This window comes from Anopheles gambiae, chromosome 3 (assembly GCF_943734735.2).
Source record: "Anopheles gambiae chromosome 3, idAnoGambNW_F1_1, whole genome shotgun sequence".
Taxonomy (NCBI): Eukaryota; Metazoa; Arthropoda; class Insecta; order Diptera; family Culicidae; genus Anopheles; species Anopheles gambiae.
In genome coordinates, this window is record NC_064602.1 from 88,207,106 (window position 1) to 88,228,237 (window position 21,132).

General features: G+C 46.6%; 5 protein-coding genes across 12 annotated transcripts; 3 read left to right on the top strand and 2 right to left on the bottom strand.

The window, feature by feature from the left end:
- Positions 1 to 2,759: 2,759 nt before the first annotated feature.
- Positions 2,760 to 10,845, bottom strand: LOC1280988 (phosphatidylinositol phosphatase PTPRQ). 8 transcript variants are annotated; one of them, XM_061654853.1, is made up of 7 exons: positions 10,710 to 10,845; positions 5,960 to 7,948; positions 5,721 to 5,880; positions 4,942 to 5,649; positions 3,708 to 4,879; positions 3,280 to 3,625; positions 2,760 to 3,182 (listed from the first exon to the last, which is right to left on the bottom strand). In XM_061654853.1, exons 2-7 carry the CDS (start codon positions 7,793 to 7,795, stop codon positions 2,968 to 2,970), a joined length of 4,437 nt encoding a protein of 1,478 aa, XP_061510837.1. In that variant the 5' UTR covers positions 7,796 to 7,948; positions 10,710 to 10,845; the 3' UTR covers positions 2,760 to 2,967. The 8 variants fall into 8 exon arrangements, with proteins under 8 accessions (XP_061510837.1, XP_061510834.1, XP_061510830.1 ...); XM_061654850.1 differs by lacking the exon at positions 10,710 to 10,845 and adding an exon at positions 8,726 to 8,865; XM_061654846.1 differs by lacking the exon at positions 10,710 to 10,845 and adding an exon at positions 8,643 to 8,808.
- Positions 9,370 to 14,909, top strand: LOC133392844 (dipeptidase 1-like). Its single transcript, XM_061654855.1, has 4 exons — positions 9,370 to 9,619; positions 13,545 to 13,671; positions 13,740 to 14,512; positions 14,575 to 14,909. Exons 1-4 carry the CDS (start codon positions 9,574 to 9,576, stop codon positions 14,877 to 14,879), a joined length of 1,251 nt encoding a protein of 416 aa, XP_061510839.1. The 5' UTR covers positions 9,370 to 9,573; the 3' UTR covers positions 14,880 to 14,909.
- LOC1280986 (uncharacterized) lies at positions 10,495 to 13,229 on the bottom strand. Its single transcript, XM_320860.5, has 2 exons — positions 11,068 to 13,229; positions 10,495 to 11,001 (listed from the first exon to the last, which is right to left on the bottom strand). Exons 1-2 carry the CDS (start codon positions 13,129 to 13,131, stop codon positions 10,855 to 10,857), a joined length of 2,211 nt encoding a protein of 736 aa, XP_320860.5. The 5' UTR covers positions 13,132 to 13,229; the 3' UTR covers positions 10,495 to 10,854.
- On the top strand, positions 14,614 to 16,664 carry LOC4577490 (dipeptidase 1). Its single transcript, XM_552611.4, has 4 exons — positions 14,614 to 15,086; positions 15,147 to 15,309; positions 15,391 to 16,157; positions 16,237 to 16,664. The coding sequence occupies exons 1-4, from the start codon at positions 15,071 to 15,073 to the stop codon at positions 16,593 to 16,595; spliced, it is 1,305 nt and encodes a 434-aa protein (XP_552611.4). The 5' UTR covers positions 14,614 to 15,070; the 3' UTR covers positions 16,596 to 16,664.
- On the top strand, positions 16,653 to 19,288 carry LOC1280984 (dipeptidase 1). Its single transcript, XM_320858.5, has 5 exons — positions 16,653 to 16,795; positions 16,951 to 17,084; positions 17,531 to 17,702; positions 17,782 to 18,542; positions 18,608 to 19,288. Exons 2-5 carry the CDS (start codon positions 17,066 to 17,068, stop codon positions 18,964 to 18,966), a joined length of 1,311 nt encoding a protein of 436 aa, XP_320858.4. The 5' UTR covers positions 16,653 to 16,795; positions 16,951 to 17,065; the 3' UTR covers positions 18,967 to 19,288.
- The last annotated feature ends 1,844 nt before the right edge of the window (positions 19,289 to 21,132 follow it).

Genomic DNA, 21,132 nt, shown 5'->3' on the forward strand with positions numbered 1-21,132 from the left:
TTCCTAGTGCATTCACCGTACAATTGTTCCAAACGCGTTTCCCAATAACAGTCAATTGGATTTCCTTTCATGTGCATGCGTGTCAAGTTTGGTGAGCTGTTGTTCATATCAAAACTTGATATTAAATTATATTCCACTGATACTTGTAACGATCGGACCGGTATAAACGACAAATCCAACGATGTGAGATAATTTCGACTAATACGAATCTCTTTTAATTTTGGAGGAAAGTGCACACTGTTCAACATTATTTCGGTTAGCTTGTTGCATTCTAAGTCTATTGACTCCAAATTGTTCATTCCCGCTACACTTTCGATACTGAAATTGGTAAACTCATTATAGCTTAAATCGAGATGTGAAACGCTCGTCCAGTTGTTGATGCATTTCGGCAGTGTCGTAAGAAAGTTTACAGTGAAAAACATCTTTTTCACTGATGGCACATCCCAACCACACAGGTCAATATGGCCGAGCTGGTTTGTAAACAGCGGAAGAATTTCGAAAGAACGAAGAACCAACCGACCCGATAGCGTTGTGATTCTATTCATTTGTAAATCCACCTGTTTCAAATTGACAAACACATTGAACAGCTCCATGTTCACTGTTGTTAGCATATTTTTCGATAATATTATTTCGCTGAGTGCATTGTAGAAACTGCAATTCCTTTTGGACGTGTTCACAATGTAGCGTATGGTATTGAAATATAAAAACAGATATGTTAAATGTGAGTTGTCACAAAACACTGCCAAATCAATCTCACTTAATTTACACTCATACAGTTTCAACATGTTTAGTAGTGGTGCGTTTCGAATGTCCAGCGGAACTTTCGTCACATCACATGCTAAACAACTTAGATGGTTTAATGAGCTATTGGGAGCTATATCGATCCTTCTCAAATTGGAGTGCATTATTTGTAGGTTGCGCAACGCATTCGGAACACTAATCCTTTTCAGCTTTATCGAGCCTGCTATTTTTAGTTTATCTACATAAGGTGGCAGTTGTTCCAGGGTCCACCGATCGATGTGTTTCATCCGCACATTTTCCATGTTTAGCACATGCACAAAATCAGGAATGTGTTGAAACGCAAACGAATCTCCTTTCGTTTTGAAGTTAAAAATGTAGCACATGACTGAGCAAATCATTTCAAGCTCAGCGAAACTGCTTGCTACGTTTGCCACGACCAGGAACCTATTGCACGAAGAATGGTGACACATTTTCGATTAGAATTAATGTGATACACTTTAAATGTACTAAAAACACACCACACTATCCCTCGGAACATCGGTGACCTTTTTGCTGCACTATGAAATATGTTCACGAAACGGTACGATCACTCGTTTGATATGTCGTGGTCTCGTTGTTTAAACACCCTTGTTTTATACACCAGCTTCCAAAAGTGGAGTGTAATCTGTTTGTAGTCGTCAAAAAGCGATTATTTTTAAATTATCGATTTTTTACTAGCGTTGATGTTTTGTGTTACATTGAAGGCATAGTTAGAGATAAATAATGAGCAAAAATTTTCATTGTGTGGCCTGAGGCGTGGAGTTTGAGGTTAGTGCTGTATGAGTCGATTATAACATTCTCGAGCTGGTTAGAGGTTTGTGACTTCGTATGGTGATGGCACGATAACTGAGCATTGATCGCCAAAAACAGTTTAGTTTGCAGATCTGTCCAGTGGCATGCGTCACAACTCTAATGGTAGTCTATCTTCTGTGTCATCGGTGATCTCTCGCTACACGGCGACGGGCCGCACGCACGATTAATGTCATCTGTGACACGAGTTTCTACCGCCGTACGAAATTAGTAGAAATTGTACTCGAGCCGGTGCCATAAACAACAAAACATAAACGATTCTGACCCGAACTCCCCGAAACAGCCCACCTACAAATGAACCTAAAATTCTTTCTTTTTTTTTTTTGTAGTTCTTCAATAAAAACGGCAAAACTTAACTTTGCGTTCCCTTTCAAGTAGAAATCAATCTTGAAATAGCCTTTCTTTTTTATTTATACGGGAAATACAAGGAAAAGAGGGTTTTAAATCTGACCGAAAAGGTAAATATTATGGCAAACAGAAAAAAATGTTATACTGCATCGTACGCATTCTATGCCTTACTTGAACGCACACATGATTAAAGAACACAGCTATTCGGTTCGGTTCGGTAGACTTCGGGTGGACGCTGGAACGCGATTGAGCAGACTTTTTCATGATTTCGCAAGACTTCGGTTGTTTTGGACGACACATGTGTACGTTCGTATCCAGACCCATCCGAACAGACCTGATTCGGACTGCTCCAGACTGATCCGGAGTGATCCGAAGTCGAATCCGGTAATGATCCGGAGTCGGATTCCAATTTTGCGCACTGGAGTCAGAGTTGATACACGACTCCACTCCGGATTACGCATCAATAGATTAGACCAACAGATTAATTTGTAGTTTTACAGATATTTTCTGTTTGCAAAACAACGAAAGAACCGAAAGCATGTACACGTTCAAAAGAACCGAAATGCCCACCTGTAATTCCAATCCACAAAAGTATCACGAAAGTGTGTTTTCTTTGTTTTTTGTTTGTTTTCTTTCCTCATGGTATGAATAATTTAGCTAGCCCTGCCAAGTTTGAATGTTTTGCTTTCTTAGCGTTTACAATTACCGTTTTTAGAAAATTTAGAAAAAACCCGAGCAAAGTTACGATTCGAACCTAAATTCTAATAAATATAAAATGATCAATTCCACAGTATTTAGATGGTATATTGAAACAACTTATATGTTTTGCGCTCACTACCCTAAGCTTGTATACGAATGTTATGCTTTATTCGTTATAAATTACCCACAGTAAGTGCAAACCAACAATACAACAGATCGATATTTTAAGTTAAAAAAATATACAATATCAAAAAAACCTAGAACATTAAAAAAACACACACACACACAAATTCCTAGCTAGTGCGGCAGTACTGACTCGCTGGAGCTGCCTCACACGGATTTATCACTTTCGATTTCGTTCGGAGCAAAGCTGACATTGGCCAAGCCGCCGGCGTGGACCGATTTGGGAAACTTTATGTTAAACAACGGCTTGCCGCCATTCCCGACAGCGATGTGCTGCTGTTCCACCTCCAGGATCACATCCGGGTAGTGCTGTTTACCTTTCTCGTCCCGCCTGATGATCTCGATGTTGCTCGTCTTTGGCTCTGCAAAAGAAGAGAAAAAATATTTCAAATTATATGCAATGTTCATGCGATTTGTTCGCATGTTTTTTGTAACGTTTGTGGCCCCTCCGTTCCTTACTTTTTCGATTGCTCTTGGACACGTACTCCATGCAGCACTGGTACAGGAAGGTGTACTGGTCGAGCGTTTGCACCATCTTGACGCGCTGGCGCCGCAGCTGCTTTACCGTGTCGTACACGTTGATCTTCTTCTCCTGCTGCAGCCGCTGGAGCACAATGTCCAGCGCGATGAACGTGCCGGTACGGCCGACTCCCGCACTGCAGTGCACTACCAGCGGGATGGCGTAGCTTTTCCGCTCCGCGCGCACAATCTTGGAAAACTTTATCAGATCCGCCGTACTGGCCGGGCAGCTGTGATCGGGCCATTCGAGGAAGTGATAGTGGAACACCGCTTTCGTTAGATTTCCCTGCAAACCAAACCAACAAAGTGCGTTATTTCAGTACGTCACCCAAGCGTCATTCTTTCAATCGGCAAGCCATTTCCAATACCTTTGAAACCAGAAACAGACGCTTGTAGTAGAGCGATAGGTTCAGCTCCTGCGTGCACTTGACGCGAATGTCCCCGTAGTCGGTGTACTGGTCGAACCGCGGGAAGTACTGGCAGCACTTGTTCTTGTCGTGATCGATCGGTTGCGTCAGCATGACGATCGACTCGATCTCGTACTGCAACACCATCCGCCAAAAGTCGGCGCACGTCTCCTGCTTGGGACCCTGTGTCGCTATGTACTCCCGCTGGTACTTGTAGCCCTCGATGAACGAAGCGTTGATGTAGTCGTTCGCACCATACTCACCCTCCTCGCCGTCCTCATTGCTGTCCAGCAGTACACGGTTCGAGTCGTACGGTAAGATGTTGACGTACCGATTCTTGCGCTCATTCTCGCGCGCACTCTGGAAGCTCACCGTGTCCTGCAGCGCAAAGTCGGAGAAGTAGTTGATGGCCTGGAACTCTTTCGACACCTTTTCCCGGTTCGACTGAAACAGCTCGTCGTACTGGTGCGGGAAGTTCTTTACCGGTATGTCGGCCGGCTCTTCCGTGGGAGCGCCGCGCGTTTGCTGTGCGGGAAGCAGCAGCCGCTGCTTGCGCCACACCACAAACAATCCACCGAGGAATGCTAGCACCAGACACGCCAATACAGCGCTCACAATTAAACCGACCTTAATCAGTGAGTCCGTACGGAATACCTGCATCTCGGAGTCGGTGTACCCGCTGCGGGAAAAGATTCGCACTATGAGTGCATACTCCGTGCCCGGCTTCAGCGGTCCATTGCAGTACTCCTGCCCCCTGTCGCAATCTTCCTTCCCGATGACGTACTCGATCAGTCCTGCTGCTTCGCGATCGGTCGTCGCCCGTTGGCCACGAGCCATTGGATTCCAGAACTTTGGTGTCGTTTGGTACTGCTCCGCACAGCGCTTTTCGTTCGCCAAGTACCAATCCGGCACGCTGGGCCACTGCGTACCGCCAGTGCTGTTGATGAAGTCCGTACGCGGTGTTGGGTCGGGCTGGCACAGCCGTTCCGAAACTAGCAGTGCCATGTAGCGGATGCTGCCAATGTCCGACGTGAGCGTGATGTTGCCGAGCATTATGCGGGCCGTGTTGGTAGGATTGGGTGCTTCAAACACGTCCACATTGAACCATTCCTCCTTCTGATCAATAGACGGAACTGAAACAAAAAAATATGGTTAAAAGAACCTCCTTGACCAGATGCAAACGTCCAGCACATACTGCCTGCCGGTGACTCGAACTGGACCTTCACTTCATCACTAAGCTCCTCCACAGCGACCACTTCCACGCGTATCGCTACCGTGTAGTTGTACTCAGGCTTCAGGCGATCTTCCACGTAGCTATACACATCCAGTATCTCTTCCTCCTCACCCACATTAACCTCCCAGGTTAGGGCGTGCGGATTGGAAGGATCCTGCTCGCGGATACCGTACATCTCACCTACGAATCGCTTCAGCCTACCGTTCAAACCGCACGGCAAGTCCCAGCCAAACCATACCGACGATTTGTACGTCTGGTTCAGCTCGGGGCCTTCGATTTTATCGATCCGAAAGCTTGCAGTCACGTTCGACACGTCGGGTAGAGTAACCACCTCCACTGGCTCGGTGTACGGCCCAAAGCCAGCCCCCGTTGCCGCAGCCACCTGTACCAGGTACAGCGTGTAAGGATTCAGCTTGGCAACCACATGCTCAAATTCGATTCCATCCCAGCTGCGTGACTCGTCGGGATTCACCTCGTCCCGCAGGTCCACCGTTTCGTTGAACTCTTCCAGCGGAGCGCACAGCTTGGGCAGTGGGTACTCTGGAGCGACCATACGGACGTGTATGCGATAGCGGACGACAACTCCATTCTTCACGGTAGGCGCCTTCCATATAATTCCAATCGATCGGTTCTTTCCGATCAGTTCAATCACGCTTGGGCTTTCGGGCACTACAATGATAAGCGAGAAAACCACCAAAGTGTGAAAAGATCATCTGAGGATCATCATCATTTTGCATTACCATCTTCGGCCGTTACAAACGTGTACGCTGGAGTCGGATCGGACCAGCCTGCAATGTTCTGAATCTTTGCGTTGCATTCGTACGTGGAGTACGGTACCAATGGCTCTACAATACCTTCAAAGGTAGTGTTGCCATTTGGAATGACGAACTCTTTGATGACCTATAACCAAGTAGAAGACGGCCAAGTAAAATACTATACACTGTTTCGGGGGAAAAAATCAATCTACTGCAATTAGTACCTGCGATTCGGGAACTGGTACACCTTCCACCATCTTGGTGCAGTTGAACGCTACGGTCACCAACAAACAATTGTTGTTGTTTTCACTGTGCAGCATCGTAGACAGCTCTAAACTGCGTGAACTCAACGCAATCGCACGGATCGGCTCCACATGGTAGAAGAGGATCGTTCGTTCCTTCGTTTTGATCGTTCCGATCTCGTTCAGACCGTCGTGTTTGCTGATGGAGATCGGTATCACTTGCACCGTGTACGACATGCAAGCGATCACCTCCCCAAACGTTACGTGCTGATCGGTCGTGGTGTTAGAAAACACTTCTGTAACATCTGCACTGTTTGCGGGATTGTTATACCATGCCACTACACGGTACGACTCGACACAGAACGTCCCATTCGTTGGAGGTTTCCACTTGACGGACAGTGATCGCGGTTCCACCTCGTTCAGTTCCAGCTCCGTCACTTGGGATAGCTGTTGGAGCTCACGCACCGTAGCAGATATGCTTTCTGGCGTTCCCTTGTCGTTGGTATGGTCGATTGCATTCACTGTAAACTCGTACGTCATGCATGGCTCCAGGTTAGTCACATTGTAAACTGTTCTCGATGCATCGATCGTTGCGCTTTCGGAGGACCACGTGATAAGGTATTCCTTGACGCAAACCGCACCTTCCTTTGGCGGTCTCCATGAAAGCAGGACGCTTCGGTCGAGATCGGTATTTGCGCGTAGATCACGCACGGGTCCGACGGTTTGCGGTTTGATGATTGCATCGCCGGACGATGATCGTGCCCGAAGACCTGGACAAAGAGGTGGAATAGCCGAAAGCACTTTTGGAATTGCGTTTGATGGTAATTCAATGTGCGATGTCTTGGCAAAATAATCAAGAGGCAATTGTGGAGTAGAAACATCTACCGGAACTCTATTGGGTTGGAAGTTCGTGTCAGAAACAGATAGCTTCCCATGAGTCTTAGTCTTATAGGACTCCTTTCTTGCTTCTTTAGAACAGACCTTTCTCGTTGTGATAGGACGAGCAATGTGATAAAATTGGAATGTTTTAGGATTATCATTGATCACTTCGCCAATACCATTGCGATGCTGTACATAGAACTCCAGGCCACATCTCCAAGGGTTTGGTGTTGTTTGCTTTACTGGAGATTTTACGTAGATCTCTAGGAGATGTTGCACCTTGCCTGCATTTATGCAGATTATTTTCAGCACCACTCGATACTTTTTTCCGCCCTGCAGTCCTGACATTCCAACAAATGGTATGTCCAATGGAATGACGGAACTTCCCACCAGCAACTCATACCGATGCACACACGCTTGGTCTTCCACTTTCCACGTAAGGGCGTAGGTAGGATTATCGTTTCCAACTTCCATCACTTCAATATCAGTTATTTTACCACACTGAGGTTCCCATTCTCCACAGACACAAACGGGTGTACGCAGATCTCTCTGGCAGGCCTTCAGTTTGAGTAAACTGCACTGATCCCGCACAGGGAGCGCAATGTTTTGCATCAACCAGGCTGTCAAGTTCGCGGTAGACACGGTTGCGTTTGGTTGTATCCATTGCACCTCCAAGTGGTAGAACACATTATCGTCCCTTTCATCACTCCATTCTTCAACATTCACCACCGATCTTGAAATGGTTATATTCAATGGCTTCAAACGACAGTGGCTAATTCGTAGGTCTAATTCGTTCAGATCATTAAATGTCTGGGACGGTAAGGCACTAAGCCTCAAGGCGGAGTTTTCGTCATTGTAGACGTCTCTTCCAGTATGAATAAGAGTCCATGCTCTACCGAGCAACACGACGAGAAGCAGCACGATTCCCTTCACCACCATTATTACTGCGTCTCATCACTGTTCGATACTATTCAAACACAGGCGCACACAAAATATTGATTCGTTCGTTATTCACTCTTTACACCGTTTCGTTGCTGTTAGTCACTCCTCCAAGAAGACGTCGGATGCATCATGCACAAATATTCAATCATACTAAAAGGGATGGAGAGAGAAAACATGAAACAACGCCATTACACACTAATCCATTGCCGTAAACCCCTGCTCAAAAGAATATCAAACGAATCTTTAGATCATAACACTGGCGCACAGGCAAAATAACACAACCCTAAAACAATATTCCATCACACTCACAACATCTTCTTATCAAACCACAGACCAATCGAACAAGCGCCTTATTCTATATTGCTAACACGTCGCCTTCTGCTACTAACGTCACCACCAGACCGACAGCTCGGACTGTTGTTCCCACGTCGAGGTTCAATAAAGGTTCAAATAACTGAACTGAGATTTTTCGTCGCGTTTTCTCAATAGAGTGGCACAATAATGGCCACCAACGCCCAAGCGGTTACGATCGGCGCTCGGCTCTCGCGCAGAACGACGGGGCTATCAATAAAGTTCCCCGTCAATTAATCCATCATTCAGGGACGTTATCGGGCAGGTTGGTACAATTACAATACAATCGCCTTGTTGAATCGGTGGTTCCTTTTCGCCTTGCCGCTTATCGATTGAATGTTGTATGCGCAACCGTGCGCAATATGTCAGTAATTCAATCACTGTTATTTGTGGATTAGGATCTATCCAGAAGTTAACGTTTAAAAATGTAAAAACACACCGAATTCCACTGATTGTATTTCGAACCGATTTTGATCTAATGCCTGCGTCACACCTTGTATTGATCGACCCTTAGAGCACGCGTGGATGATGATGCCACGTCCTGTCACGTTCGCGAACTTGTAACGACTGTCTCACCGGAATCGGTACGCCGTTCGGGCTTGGGCTAGCCGGCCCTATCTCCTCGTCAACGGGTAGTTTGTTTTATCAGAACTCGCAAACATCAGCTTGTTAATATGCGTTTTTCGTACACATTCAGCACAATATGGTAACGAATGGCTTCGCTTTCTATAGCTTTCTGATAAGAGGTACCGTTTTGTTGGAGACTTTTTTCTGTCTTCTTACCTGAAGCAAAGGGAACATATGAGAAAAGATTAGATAAGATATGGCACGGCACCGAATGTTTCAAAACCCGAACATTCCCGAGGAGAACGTAGCCAAGACGTAAGGTATGATGGCTGCTCCAAAAGAACTTTGGCCAACTCTTGGGAGAGCAAGAGAGTTAAGCTTTTAAAATTGGGAATGAGAAAACGACTTAAGTAAGCCAAGGTAACTCACAGTGCGCAAGAGTGCATGACACAACGTTTGGTGAAGAGTGAGCTTAACTATCTCTGCCCCACCCTTGCTTACTATCTTCACGATGAGCAGACTGCCGAAGGCGATAATCGATCGGAAGCGCTCTTATCGATACGGATGGGGGAGCTGCTGGGGACTCCGTATCACGACCGTATGTTGAACGGGTCATACCTTTCTAACACGCACACAAACGATAGAACCATCTGGCGCAGGACGTACGCTTCTAGACGAACACATTCGATGCTCAGTACGATAAAAGCTGTTGCTTGATAGAACACGCTGCCGCCAAACTGTTAGCAGTCGTTAAAGTGGAGAAGTTATTTCCACGACAAAGGGCATCCGACATCACACCGGCGCCTGGGCTATCCAAAAAATAAACAAACTCAAACAGACTCATACAGTGATACCAGATGGCGATCCAACGGCAGCCGAGTGAACATCGAACGGAAGAGAATGGTAAGCATCGGACAGGTTGTCCACTCCTGATATGGGGGATCTTATCGGGGAAGCGATTGCGTTCCAAGCGTTTATCATGCATCGATTTGCATTTACAACATATTTCCCGCCAGTACATGCACACACACGGTCGTGCGGGACATTTGTTTGATACGTGATTCGTGATCGGAAATTGGTGATGAGAGAAATATTTTAGGAGGAGGAAGGAGGTTTTAAACTATTCAGAAAATAATCTTTTTATCTAATATTTTGAATTTTACATTATAATGCTACTGACGGCAACGGTGGTCACGGTATAAACCAGAAGCCTTATGTTCTTAAAAATGTATGGCAATACAGTGGAACGTCGTTTAATCCGGCTTTAATGTGGCTGTCCGTACATCTGTGTTGTTCAGAAATGACAGTTAATTACAAAAGTTAGTGCCAAAAAGCAGGTTTGAAAATCGTTATCAATCAGGTTTAAAGGTTGAAGGTTTGAAAATCGTTGATCCAAATATCCCTATTATCCGAGTGCCCTTGCAAGGTGAAGTCCCAATAAGTCGGGCTGAAAAGCGTTCCACTGTGTTTATAAATATTCAATTTTCTCTATAATTAGACATTCTTCTTCTTCATTGGCACAACAACCGTTGTCGGTCAAGGCCTGCCTGCCCCACTGGTGAAGTGAGCTTGGCTTTCAGTGACTTATTGTTATCATAGCAGGATAGTCAGTCCTACGTATGGGGACACGGTCTATACGGGGCTTGAACCTATGACGGGCATGTTGTTAAGTCGTACGAGTTGACGACTGTACCACCAGACCGGCCCTTAAATGTCTAGAAAATTTGCTTCTATTTTGGACATTTAAGTTCAAAAGATTTTGCTATGGCAAAACATAGATGTTAACATTTTACATACATTTAAAGTCGATCCCTGCTTGATTCTACCGAATCAATGCCTAATCACTCGGCGCTCATAATGTTACTCTTGATTTTTACAATTGCTATACAGTGAGCAAATGACAACTATTTGACGTACGATAATATGCCCTTTTCACGTGAAAATAGCATACCGAAGGAGGGTCTGCTCGCAGATTGTTATAAATAATGTTTACCTGTAGTTCCTCTGTTCGGATATTCCGAGACATTTTTCAATCAAATTTACGTTGGACTATTGATTTCCGATTGTTAACTTTATCTGAGTCCGAAAATAAATCTACTCAGTTGGAGGTATGCAGAAGGATAACAAACTTATTCCTGCTATCGCAACCGGTTTGCCTCGTAGCTGTGATACCAATCGATCTGTTCCTTCGTCAACGATGGTCGAACGTCTTGCAGCGCACTCCGAAGGTGTGCCATTGTAACGACGGTTGCATTTAAATCTTCCGTTGCCGCATTCAGTGCCGCCTAAAAGAAGTGCAAAACAAACTATAACAACTTTTCTTACAAGTATAAAAGGACACCTTCCATTACCTGGGTGCAAAGGTTCTGCAGATCAGCGCCGGAGTATCGTTCCGTCTGTTCCGCCACCAGCTCCAGCTGAACGTCTTCCGCAAAGGGCACGTTGGTCGCTATTTTTCGCAATATTTCCAACCGTCCCTTCCCGTCCGGTGCCGGTACGTGGATCAGTTTGGTCAGCCGGCCCGGTCGCAGCAATGCGTCGTCCACCATATCGGGTCGATTGGTGGCCGCAATCACAACTACCCGCTTCGCATCTTCGCTGAGCGCACTGGCCGCCTGTTCCGCCTGCCCGATACCATCCATCTCCATCAGCAGTGTCGACAGGACGCCCATATTGACGGCACTGGAGCCACCCTTCATACCGCCCGTGCCACGATTGCCGACGAGCGAGTCAATTTCATCCAAAAACACTACGGCCGGTGCATTCGTGCGCGCTTCGTTAAACACGCGTGTGATAAGCTTCTCCGCATCGCCCACGTAGGGCGAGTAAACTTGCGCCGCCGACAGGGACAGGAAGGTCATGCCGGTTTCCGCCGCCAAACATTTGGCGAGTGTGGTCTTCGCACAACCCGGCGGACCGTACAGAAGTATGCCGCGCAGTGGGTGAATGCCAAGCCGTTGAAAGCGTGCCGGGTTTGCCAGCTGCTCGACTATGCAAAGTCTCAGCAGCGCTTTAAGCTCATCCATGCCGCCGAAAGAATCGAGACTTAGCGTGGCCTCTCTGCCCACGAGGCCTGTAGCATTGCGCAGATTGCTCGGTCGGTGCTTCTTCTGTATCTCGGCGAGGGCCTCTTCGAACGGAAGTTGCTGCTTGTGCATCTCCCGTACGAGATTGTAGTAGAGCAGCTCCAGCTCTGCCCCAACGTAGCCCGCCGTTCGTTGTCCGACCAGGTCCAGCTGTTCGTCGGTGAGCGTACCTCGCGCAGTGGCATAAAAGCAACGTAATATATCAATCCGTTGCTCCTTCGACGGGATGCCGAGAGTAATTTCCTTATCTAACCGGCCGGGACGGCGAAGGCGCGTGTCCATACTTTCCACGCTCGACGTTGTCCCGATGATGATAACATTCTCCGCCGACTCCCTGTACTGATCGACGAGCGATACAAACTGCGATGCGATCCGCGCGATATTGACGACGTCTTCACCTTTCTTCGCACCAATCTTTGGACAGATGGTATCAATATCTTTCACCAGCAGAATGGCGGGTTTCTCCCGCTCGATGAGCTCCTGGAAGAGGCGCAATCGAAGGAACGTTTGCCGCAGTTCCGCTTCCGTTTCCCCGGGCAACGATCGGAGAAAGTGCAGTCCGCGAATTTCAAACAGCGGGAGATTTCTCTCACTGATAACCGATTTCACCAAGCTATACTTGCCGGATCCACTCGGCCCGATTAGGAGCAGAGAGCGGCTTTCGGTTAGGGCTGCTTCCAGTTGCTCCCGTACACCGTCGATGCCTCCCAATGGTTTCTGTGTGAGCGTTGCCGGGTGGTAGAGTATTTGGTCGATTTTTATCACCGTGTGCCGGTCCACTTCACCGTACACGGATGGTCCCTGTGTTTCCTTCACATAAACACCACAAATTCCCATGTTTCTGTCACGAAGGCAGCCGGTAAAATCGATCCGACAACCTTTACAGAAGAACGTTCTATTAAGAAATGTGGCCAATGTGTCTGCCAGGCACTCTTTCGTCAGCAGTAGATCCACTTTAAGACGCGAACAATCCAGCAGAACGTCGACGGTCACTGCTTGGAAGTCTTCTGGCGCTGGTTGTATTGGTCGTATCTCCACCAGGATGTTTTCTTCACTGGCGATGTCGCTCGCCAGGGCTTCTCTTTCCAATTCTACCGTCTGGTAGGCAAAGTAAGCTTCTCGGTGCGTAGAATTTCGATCCAAGTGCGAATAGACGCGCCATAGCAATCGGCGACCATTCTGTAGACGGCATTCGGCCGGCACTCCAGGAAACAGTGTCCATTGATTTCGTTCACTTGCTTTCGGCCAAATGTAGCAGGATTGTGGTAAACTGAAGGCTGGTTCGAGTTTTGTGTTAAACTTTAACGTTAAACTATTTAAATCGACCATATCGGTGCACTAAGAAACGTGTTGCTTGCTGGTACCAAAAAAAATCAACGGCACAACATGTAAACAAACCCGTCCGTGTTGTTTTGGCTGTCAAATTGAACGTAAACATCAAGTTCGAATCAAATGTCACATTCAATTTCGAAAACCGTGGAAAATTTTTTCAACTAATTTTGAGATTGTTGACTATATGGATAAAATTAACTTTTTTTAAATTACTTAAATTACTATTAAGTGGATACAATGTTCAAAACACTGCTAACAATGAAGATAACGGTAAAAATATCAATTTCCAATGTGTTGAAATATGAGTTGAAATGTTTCATGAAACATTTCGCTTTAAAAGAAAATTCTGATTTAATATGACCGTTTGAATTTGCAAATTAATAGTCAATTTCTATGTTATATCTTTGCAGACTATTCTCCATCTCTTTTAATGTGGGGTGGGCTTCTTTTTGCGTTAATTTCTTGCCTAATATTTTTTGGAAATGTTTTGAATGCCGATGAAAGGATTGAAAGGAATGACAAACTAATACTTGTGGGGTAAGTAAAAATGTGTAAATTTTTTTTTTGGTTTTTTTTTGTTCTAAATTTGTTCTTTTGAATTCAAGACACAACAGACTGATTATGAACGTAGCTAATGTTACCAACAATAACCTACGAGAGTTTGACCTCAACTGGGACCTGCGGCGGCATCCCGTTTGGAGCAAGATTAACACTTTCCGCACGGATCTGATCCGTCTCCGAGCTGGACACGTATATGGCCAGATGTGGTACGTCGGTGCAAACTGTACCGATTCTCCCTCTGAAGCGACACAAAGAGTGTTTGAACAAATCGACACACTAAATCGTTTGATCGAAAAACACCACCATGATCTTTCGCGGGTCACATCCCTAACTCAGATACTGGATCCTATTAGGCGGGGAAAAATAAGGTCCCTGATCGCTGTGAAAGGCGGACATACGATCAACTCGAGGCTCGGACTGTTACGCTCACTGCACGCACTCGGCGTAAGATGTATGTCGCTGGCATCGGAACAAAATTGCTGCAACTGGGTTGACTCATCGCTCGTTGACATCGTCGACATCGATTCTACCCACCTGAGAACGGATCTTTCCCTTTGGGGACGCCTGGTTGTGTGGGAAATGAACCGTCTCGGTATGATCGTGGATCTGTCGTACGCAAGCTACGGGGCAGCATTGGATGTGCTGCGGTATAGCCGGGCCCCGGTCATTTTCAGCAATGCCGGGGCGTACGCTATCAACAGGCACCATCTGAACGTGAAGGAAGACGTACTGATCCCGCTTGCCACACAGGGAGGCCTTATTATGATAACCTTCGACCCGGAGATTCTGGGAGGATACACAATCGATAATGTGCTTGGTGAGTAAGATCATTGATTCATGTTATCAATCAGTACTACGATCGCGCTCTGTTGTCTGCAGAGCATCTGAACTACCTGAGGGACGTCATCGGATCGGATCACATCGGAATTGGGAGTGGATTTGAGAGCTTCGATGGCGCCATCGATGGGTTGAAGGATGTGTCCATGTTTCCAAACCTGTTCAACGCCCTCCAGCAAGGAAAGTACGCCGATGGGGAAACATTCCAACCATGGTCCGAAGAAGAACTCAATAAGCTTGCAGGAGTAAACTTTCTGCGCGTGTTCGACGAAGTAGAGCTGGTGAAGCGGCAACTCTCGCACGAGCAACCGTTCGAAGACGATGGCTCGGAAGATGCGTTAGATTGAAATAAAATTGTTTATAGTCGATCCGTGTAATCAGTGATGATGGTGTGACGTTATCATTTCGATTGGTAATAAAAGCACCTGGCATCAGTATCTTTGCGCCAGCTGTGTGCTATCTAATCCGCCCCAGTCGTCAGAAGCACATTCACTTCAGTAGGTCGTTAGCGTCGGTGAGGTAAGGATCCTTTTTCGGGATGATTTTTCAAACAAGTAAGTATGAAGCAGGTTTTTGAATTGAGAATTAGAGATTTATGAATAAAAATACAACAGTTTTAAGCAACAAAAAGCTGCTCACCGCCTGCGTGATTGCGGTAGTGATAACGATCTGCGCCATCGTCGTACCGATCGCTGTCGTCAACTCGTACGATGAAGCACCGAAGCCAAGCAAGTTCTCCGGCCGAGAAGTGCTCGATGAAGTGCCACTAATAGATGGGTAATGTTACTCTCTCTCTCTTGACTCTCGTGACAATTAGATTCGATCTTGAACCACAACACTCTCTGATTTCATTCACAGCCATAACGATCTGCCCTTCAGCATATACCTGGTGGAGAAGAATTTAATCAATCACTTCAACCTCGACTCCAATCTTAAGCAGCACCCCGTATGGGCCAATGTCAACACCAGCCACACAGACCTGCCCCGTTTGCGGCAGGGCAAACTGGGCGCCCAGTTCTGGGTGGCCTACATCCGCTGTGCCGACACGCAGTACAAGGATGCGGTCGCACGCACGCTGGAACAGATCGACGTCACCAAACGCATCATCCGGAAGTACCCGAACGATCTGAAGTATGCCGACTCCGCGGACGGTATTATGGAGGCGTATCGGGAGAAAAAGCTTGCCTCACTGATCGCCGTGGAGGGTGGCCATTCGATCGATTCCCGGCTGGCGGTGTTGCGGCTGTTCTACGAGCTCGGTGTACGCTACCTGACCCTAACGCACTCCTGCAACACTCCGTGGGCCGATGCATCGCCGGTGGATGACCAGGTACCGGCCCCCTCCCTGAACAACCTTTCCGCCTGGGGCCGGCATGTGATCTGGGAGATGAACCGGCTCGGCATGATGATCGACATCTCGCACGTCAGCTACGGGGTGATGCGGGACGTGCTGGCGCACAGCCGGGCACCCGTTATCTTCAGCCACTCGTCGGCCCATGCCGTGTTCGAGCATCATCGCAACGTGCAGGACGATGTGTTGCGAGAGCTGGCCCGCAAGCGGGGCATTGTCATGGTCAACTTCTATCCGCTGTTCGTCGGGGGAAATACCATCGATGACGTTATCAGTGAGTTAAAGATGGAGCGAACGGGAGGGGGATTTTTTGAAAGGGGATTTTATGTGCAATTCTTTTTGTTTTCCTCCAGAGCATCTGAACCACATCCGCAGCATTACCGGTGTCGATCACATCGGGCTCGGTGGGGACTACAACGGGGTGGCCGTTACACCGGAAGGGTTGGAAGATGTTTCGAAGTATCCCGATCTGTTCGATATGCTTGCGGACGGTGTGCTGCGCACGGGGGAAACGTTTGAGCCGTGGACGCGTGAAGATCTGCAGAAGTTGGCCGGATTGAATCTGCTGCGTGTGTTCCGCGAGGTCGAACGCATCCGGGACAGTTTGGTGGAAGAGGACCCGTTCGAGGATCTTATTCCGTACGAAGAGTTCGTGAGAGCGAATGTAGCAGATCAGCCCTGCCTGACGGATATGGAGATGCACAAGAGCTAGGTTTCTGATAATTACGTCAGTATAATTACGTATAAATAAAGTAAAGACGTCAAGAAGGTTAACAAAACAGCAAGAAGCTGTAAAGTGCTATCTCATCCATTATCTGTTTTGATAGACACTCCGACAACCGATTGTCATTATAATCGCTTTTACAACAGACGCCTGGTCTTAATCGATTTCAAATACAATTGCCCTCTTTGGTATGTATATCTCTCCACCCTTTGTTTAGTATCTCTCTCCACCGGTACTCTCGGCTTATCATTCTTACGAGATGAATGACGATAGAGCCCCGATTCGCGTTAGGTAAAGCCGGGTAAGGCGTAATTATTTTACAACCATTATCATATCACCGTAGTACACGGGAAAGTGGGACGGTGAGACCGCGAGTTCAGGTCGCGCGCGCTACTACCGGACGGGTTTAGTAGTGATCGGGCAGTTGCGTGAGACGGTCCAGACACTGGAGGAGTAAAATGTCGTGTCTTGCTAAAGGTAATTAGCGTGTAGGCGACAAGTGGTAACGAGTTGTTGATTGTGATCAGTGTGGTACAAGTGAATTAAGAGAGACATAGAATGTGATAACCACTGGTTTCGAGCGATGCTATAGGATAGATTGAGGTTATGAAGGGTGTTTTAGTTAAGTGAAGCATGTTCTCGCAACAACGTGATCGATGTTGCGTGTTAAAGCTGCTTAGTCATGATGAACTACGGAAGCAAGATGTCATCATGCCCCCTGTAACTGGAAATTAATGATTACCAGCGAAACTTTCATTAGCATTCTATTGTAGTGTAGTATTTTTGTATATTTGTGTATATTTGAACATATATAATAAATTTTTTTACGACTTCTAAAGAAATTCTTTACACTAACAACTAAATTCTTTCTTTTTGTATCAAACTTTATCTTGTTCAAATAAACTGTATTTCAAATTTTACAGTAATGGCATACAAAAAGACGCTAACGATGGGTGTGTTGATACTGTTAGCTGTGCTCGCGGTAGCTATTGCCGTTCCAATAGCGACGAACAGCGACACCGATAACAGTTTAGCGCCACAGGTTAATCAATTTTTCGGCCGGACAGTGCTGGACGAGGTGCCATTGATTGATGGGTTAGTATGCCTTCGTGGCGAGATCCTATCCAACCTTCAATAATGATCACATCTTTTCCACCTGTTTGTCCCATCCCAGCCACAACGATTTGCCCTGGAATCTGTACAACTACGAGCGGAATCAGATCAACAAGTTCGAGCTGAACGCCGACCTGAAGGCACATCCCGTCTGGGGTCCGGCCACCAACAGCCACACGGACATTCCACGGCTGCAGGCGGGCAAAGTCGGCGCCCAGTTCTGGGTGGCGTACGTTGGCTGCAACAACCAGTACAAGGATGCGGTCGAACGCACACTGGAACAGATCGACGTGATCAAGCGGATGGTGCGCAAGTACCCGCAGTACATGCGGTACGTCACTTCGACCGAGGGCATTATGGAAGCGTTCCGGGAGGGAAAGATCGGTTCGCTGATTGCGGTTGAAGGTGGCCATTCGATGGATTCTCGCCTGGCGGTGTTGCGCATGTTCTACGAGCTCGGCGTACGGTACATGACGCTAACGCACTCGTGCAATACGCCGTGGGCGGATGCGTCACCGATCGACGATCAGCCGGAAGCGACGCTGCGCAACGTAACGGGCTGGGGCCGGAATGTGCTGTGGGAGATGAACCGGCTCGGTATGCTGATCGATGTGTCGCACGTCAGCCACGGGGTGATGGTGGAGGTGCTGGAGCACACGAAAGCGCCCGTCATCTTTAGCCACTCGTCGTCGTACTCCGTCTTCAACCATCATCGCAACGTGCGAGACGATGTGCTGAAGCAGCTGGTGCAGAACAATGGCATCATAATGGTGAACTTTTATCCGGGCTTTGTTGGGGGACGGTCGATTGACAATGTGATCGGTAGGTTTACTTGCTACGAGATACACATAAAGCAATGCGATTATTAACAATTATTTACGTTACAGAGCATCTAAACTATATTAAAAGCGTCACCGGACCGAACCATATTGGACTCGGTGGAGACTTTGATGGAGTTACGGAGGTTCCGGATGATCTGGACGATGTCTCGAAGTACCCTGATCTGTTCGATATGCTAGCCGAGGGTGTGTATAAGAACGGGACCACCTTTGCGCCCTGGACGCGGGAAGAGTTGCGCAAGCTGGCGGGTGAGAACTTGTTGCGCGTTTTTCGCGATGTGGAAGGGGTGCGTGATAGTATGGTGGATGTGGAACCGTACGAAGATTTGATTCCATACCAAGATTTCGTCGATGCCGGTGTGGCCGAACAGCCGTGCATGAGCGATTTGGATATTCATAAGCAATAAAGGGTGGAGCTGTGGTTTTGTATGATAAAAAAACGGTTTTAGAACAGATCATTATTACTTGCAGAATAAGAGATTGCATAAACTCAATAAGTTCACTTACTCTAAAAAGCATTGGAGTTCTCATTGCTGAAGTGTGGCACAATAACTTACGTTAAAGATGTCACCATATGATTGTAACAATTGTTCAAGTCACCAGTAAAGATGTCAATTTGATTTCGATGATCAAATGATGACAGTAAGCAAATTACAAGCATTGGATTTCGTTAAGGCCCTTCAATTCATCACATTAAATGTAAATAAACTTCGACGACATTGGTAAGCATCTGAAGCTATCCTTTATTCCAATTAAGATAAAAAGGAATCGTGTTGATACCAGGTTAATTGAATTATTCAAAGACAGTGTAAAAAATGAACTATTTTAACAATCCACAAAAATAACAAGAAGAGAGAATAATTAATTATTTTTTATCGTAACAGTTTCTAGCACAATTCAAAAATTCGAATCGCCTAAGGCCTGATCATATACTTTGTATACTTTAAAACTTGCTGGAAAAATAGAGCTAAATCGTATCACAATACAGACAACCCGTCATCAATACAACAATTTTAAAAGTTTCCTCACATACAAACTACGTCCTGTATCGGCTATGTGTACATAAATCATGGCCAGAAACCGTCCAGAGGCTTCACTGTCCAAAAGGTGCACGCTCAACTGAGCAAACCAAGCAACCCCGTCACCAGGAAAATGTGCAACTCTTGCGCATTGTTGCTCGGACAGCACGGATGCGTATAAAGCCTATCCCTCTTCTAATGACCGCTCCAGTCCTTATGCGTCCGCAGTGGGGTGTCCTGACCCTTTTGTGCCAAAAAAAAAAAAAAACTGAGCATGAAAGAATGTCCACCACACTGGCCAGTTGCACACGTTATCCCTTCAGAAGAGCAACGAACAAAAAAAAAGGACTCACCCATTGATTGCAAAGGGACAGTTGCTGTGGCCCGGTAAGGGTTGTAATTCCGCCTGAATGAGTTACGCAAGCTGGCCAGCAAAAAAAGAGGCCCAAAAGATGACCCTTCGGTAAACCCTTCCGAACATTTGGTATCGCCGCTTCGGTCTTTCCCGGGGCTGCGTAGCAAACAACGGGGACACCGAGGACGGTCGGCCATATTGCACAATGGACCGAACGGGAAATAATAAAATATAAAGTAGAATAGGACATTATTACCGATTATTCGAGGCACATCGGATCCACAAGCACATTTGTGTTGGTTTTGTAAAATTGTGTGCGCTGCATTAATGTCCGATGCTCTTTTCTTTACCCACGTGCAGCACATTCCAGCAGGGGTAGCAACAGCAGCATTGGAATCATGCTGATTTCCTTCGACTTCGAAAACTCCTTCGCAGAACAATGCGAAAGGATAAGAATTCCCGCTGACCCAGGGTAACGGGTATACGAAGAAACGGGGTAGAAGGATACATCCGATACCGTTTCAGGACGCCCTGGGCCTCGTAACCATACGCAACGCATAAGCTTTTGTAGCACGATTTGGTATGGCTTCGAGCACAACTTCCCGGTTTTGGGCTTAAAAACTCGTTAGCATTCTACAGGCAAGCGTGTTACTGGAGCATAACAGCATCCCGAAAGTGTCACCAGGAAACAAGTTAATTTTAAAAAAGAATCACAGATGCATCGCTCGCTCTGCTTGCTTTTTGCATCATAAATTATCGTTTCATCACGGTGAGCCTTTCTCTTCCTGCTTTACAAACGACGATCAGCTAGAAGCAAAAAAGTCACCTAAAATGTTTCAGCTTTCACGTACCTCGAAAGGACACACTTGGGTGTGTCGATAACTAGAAAAAGTATAAACTCAAAAAAAAAAGGCCAGAAATATAACACTTTTTTGCCTATTGCGGAGAAGTACTGTCGAACCTGAAAGCAATAAAAAATTAGCCACGCAATGATGAGTTTCATCTGTGGTGCAGCTCCGTGCATGGTTTCCGTCGCTACGATCGTGTCCTTCTCGTTGAAGTGGTTTCAGCCTGTGAGGATAATTAATTATCAGCTCACAACCGATCGATCGATCGAGCGATCGAATGGGTCGTTCGCACCGGCACAAAATGCCGACTGAAAATGGCCAAATCGCAACCCGAAACCTCAACGGCGGGGG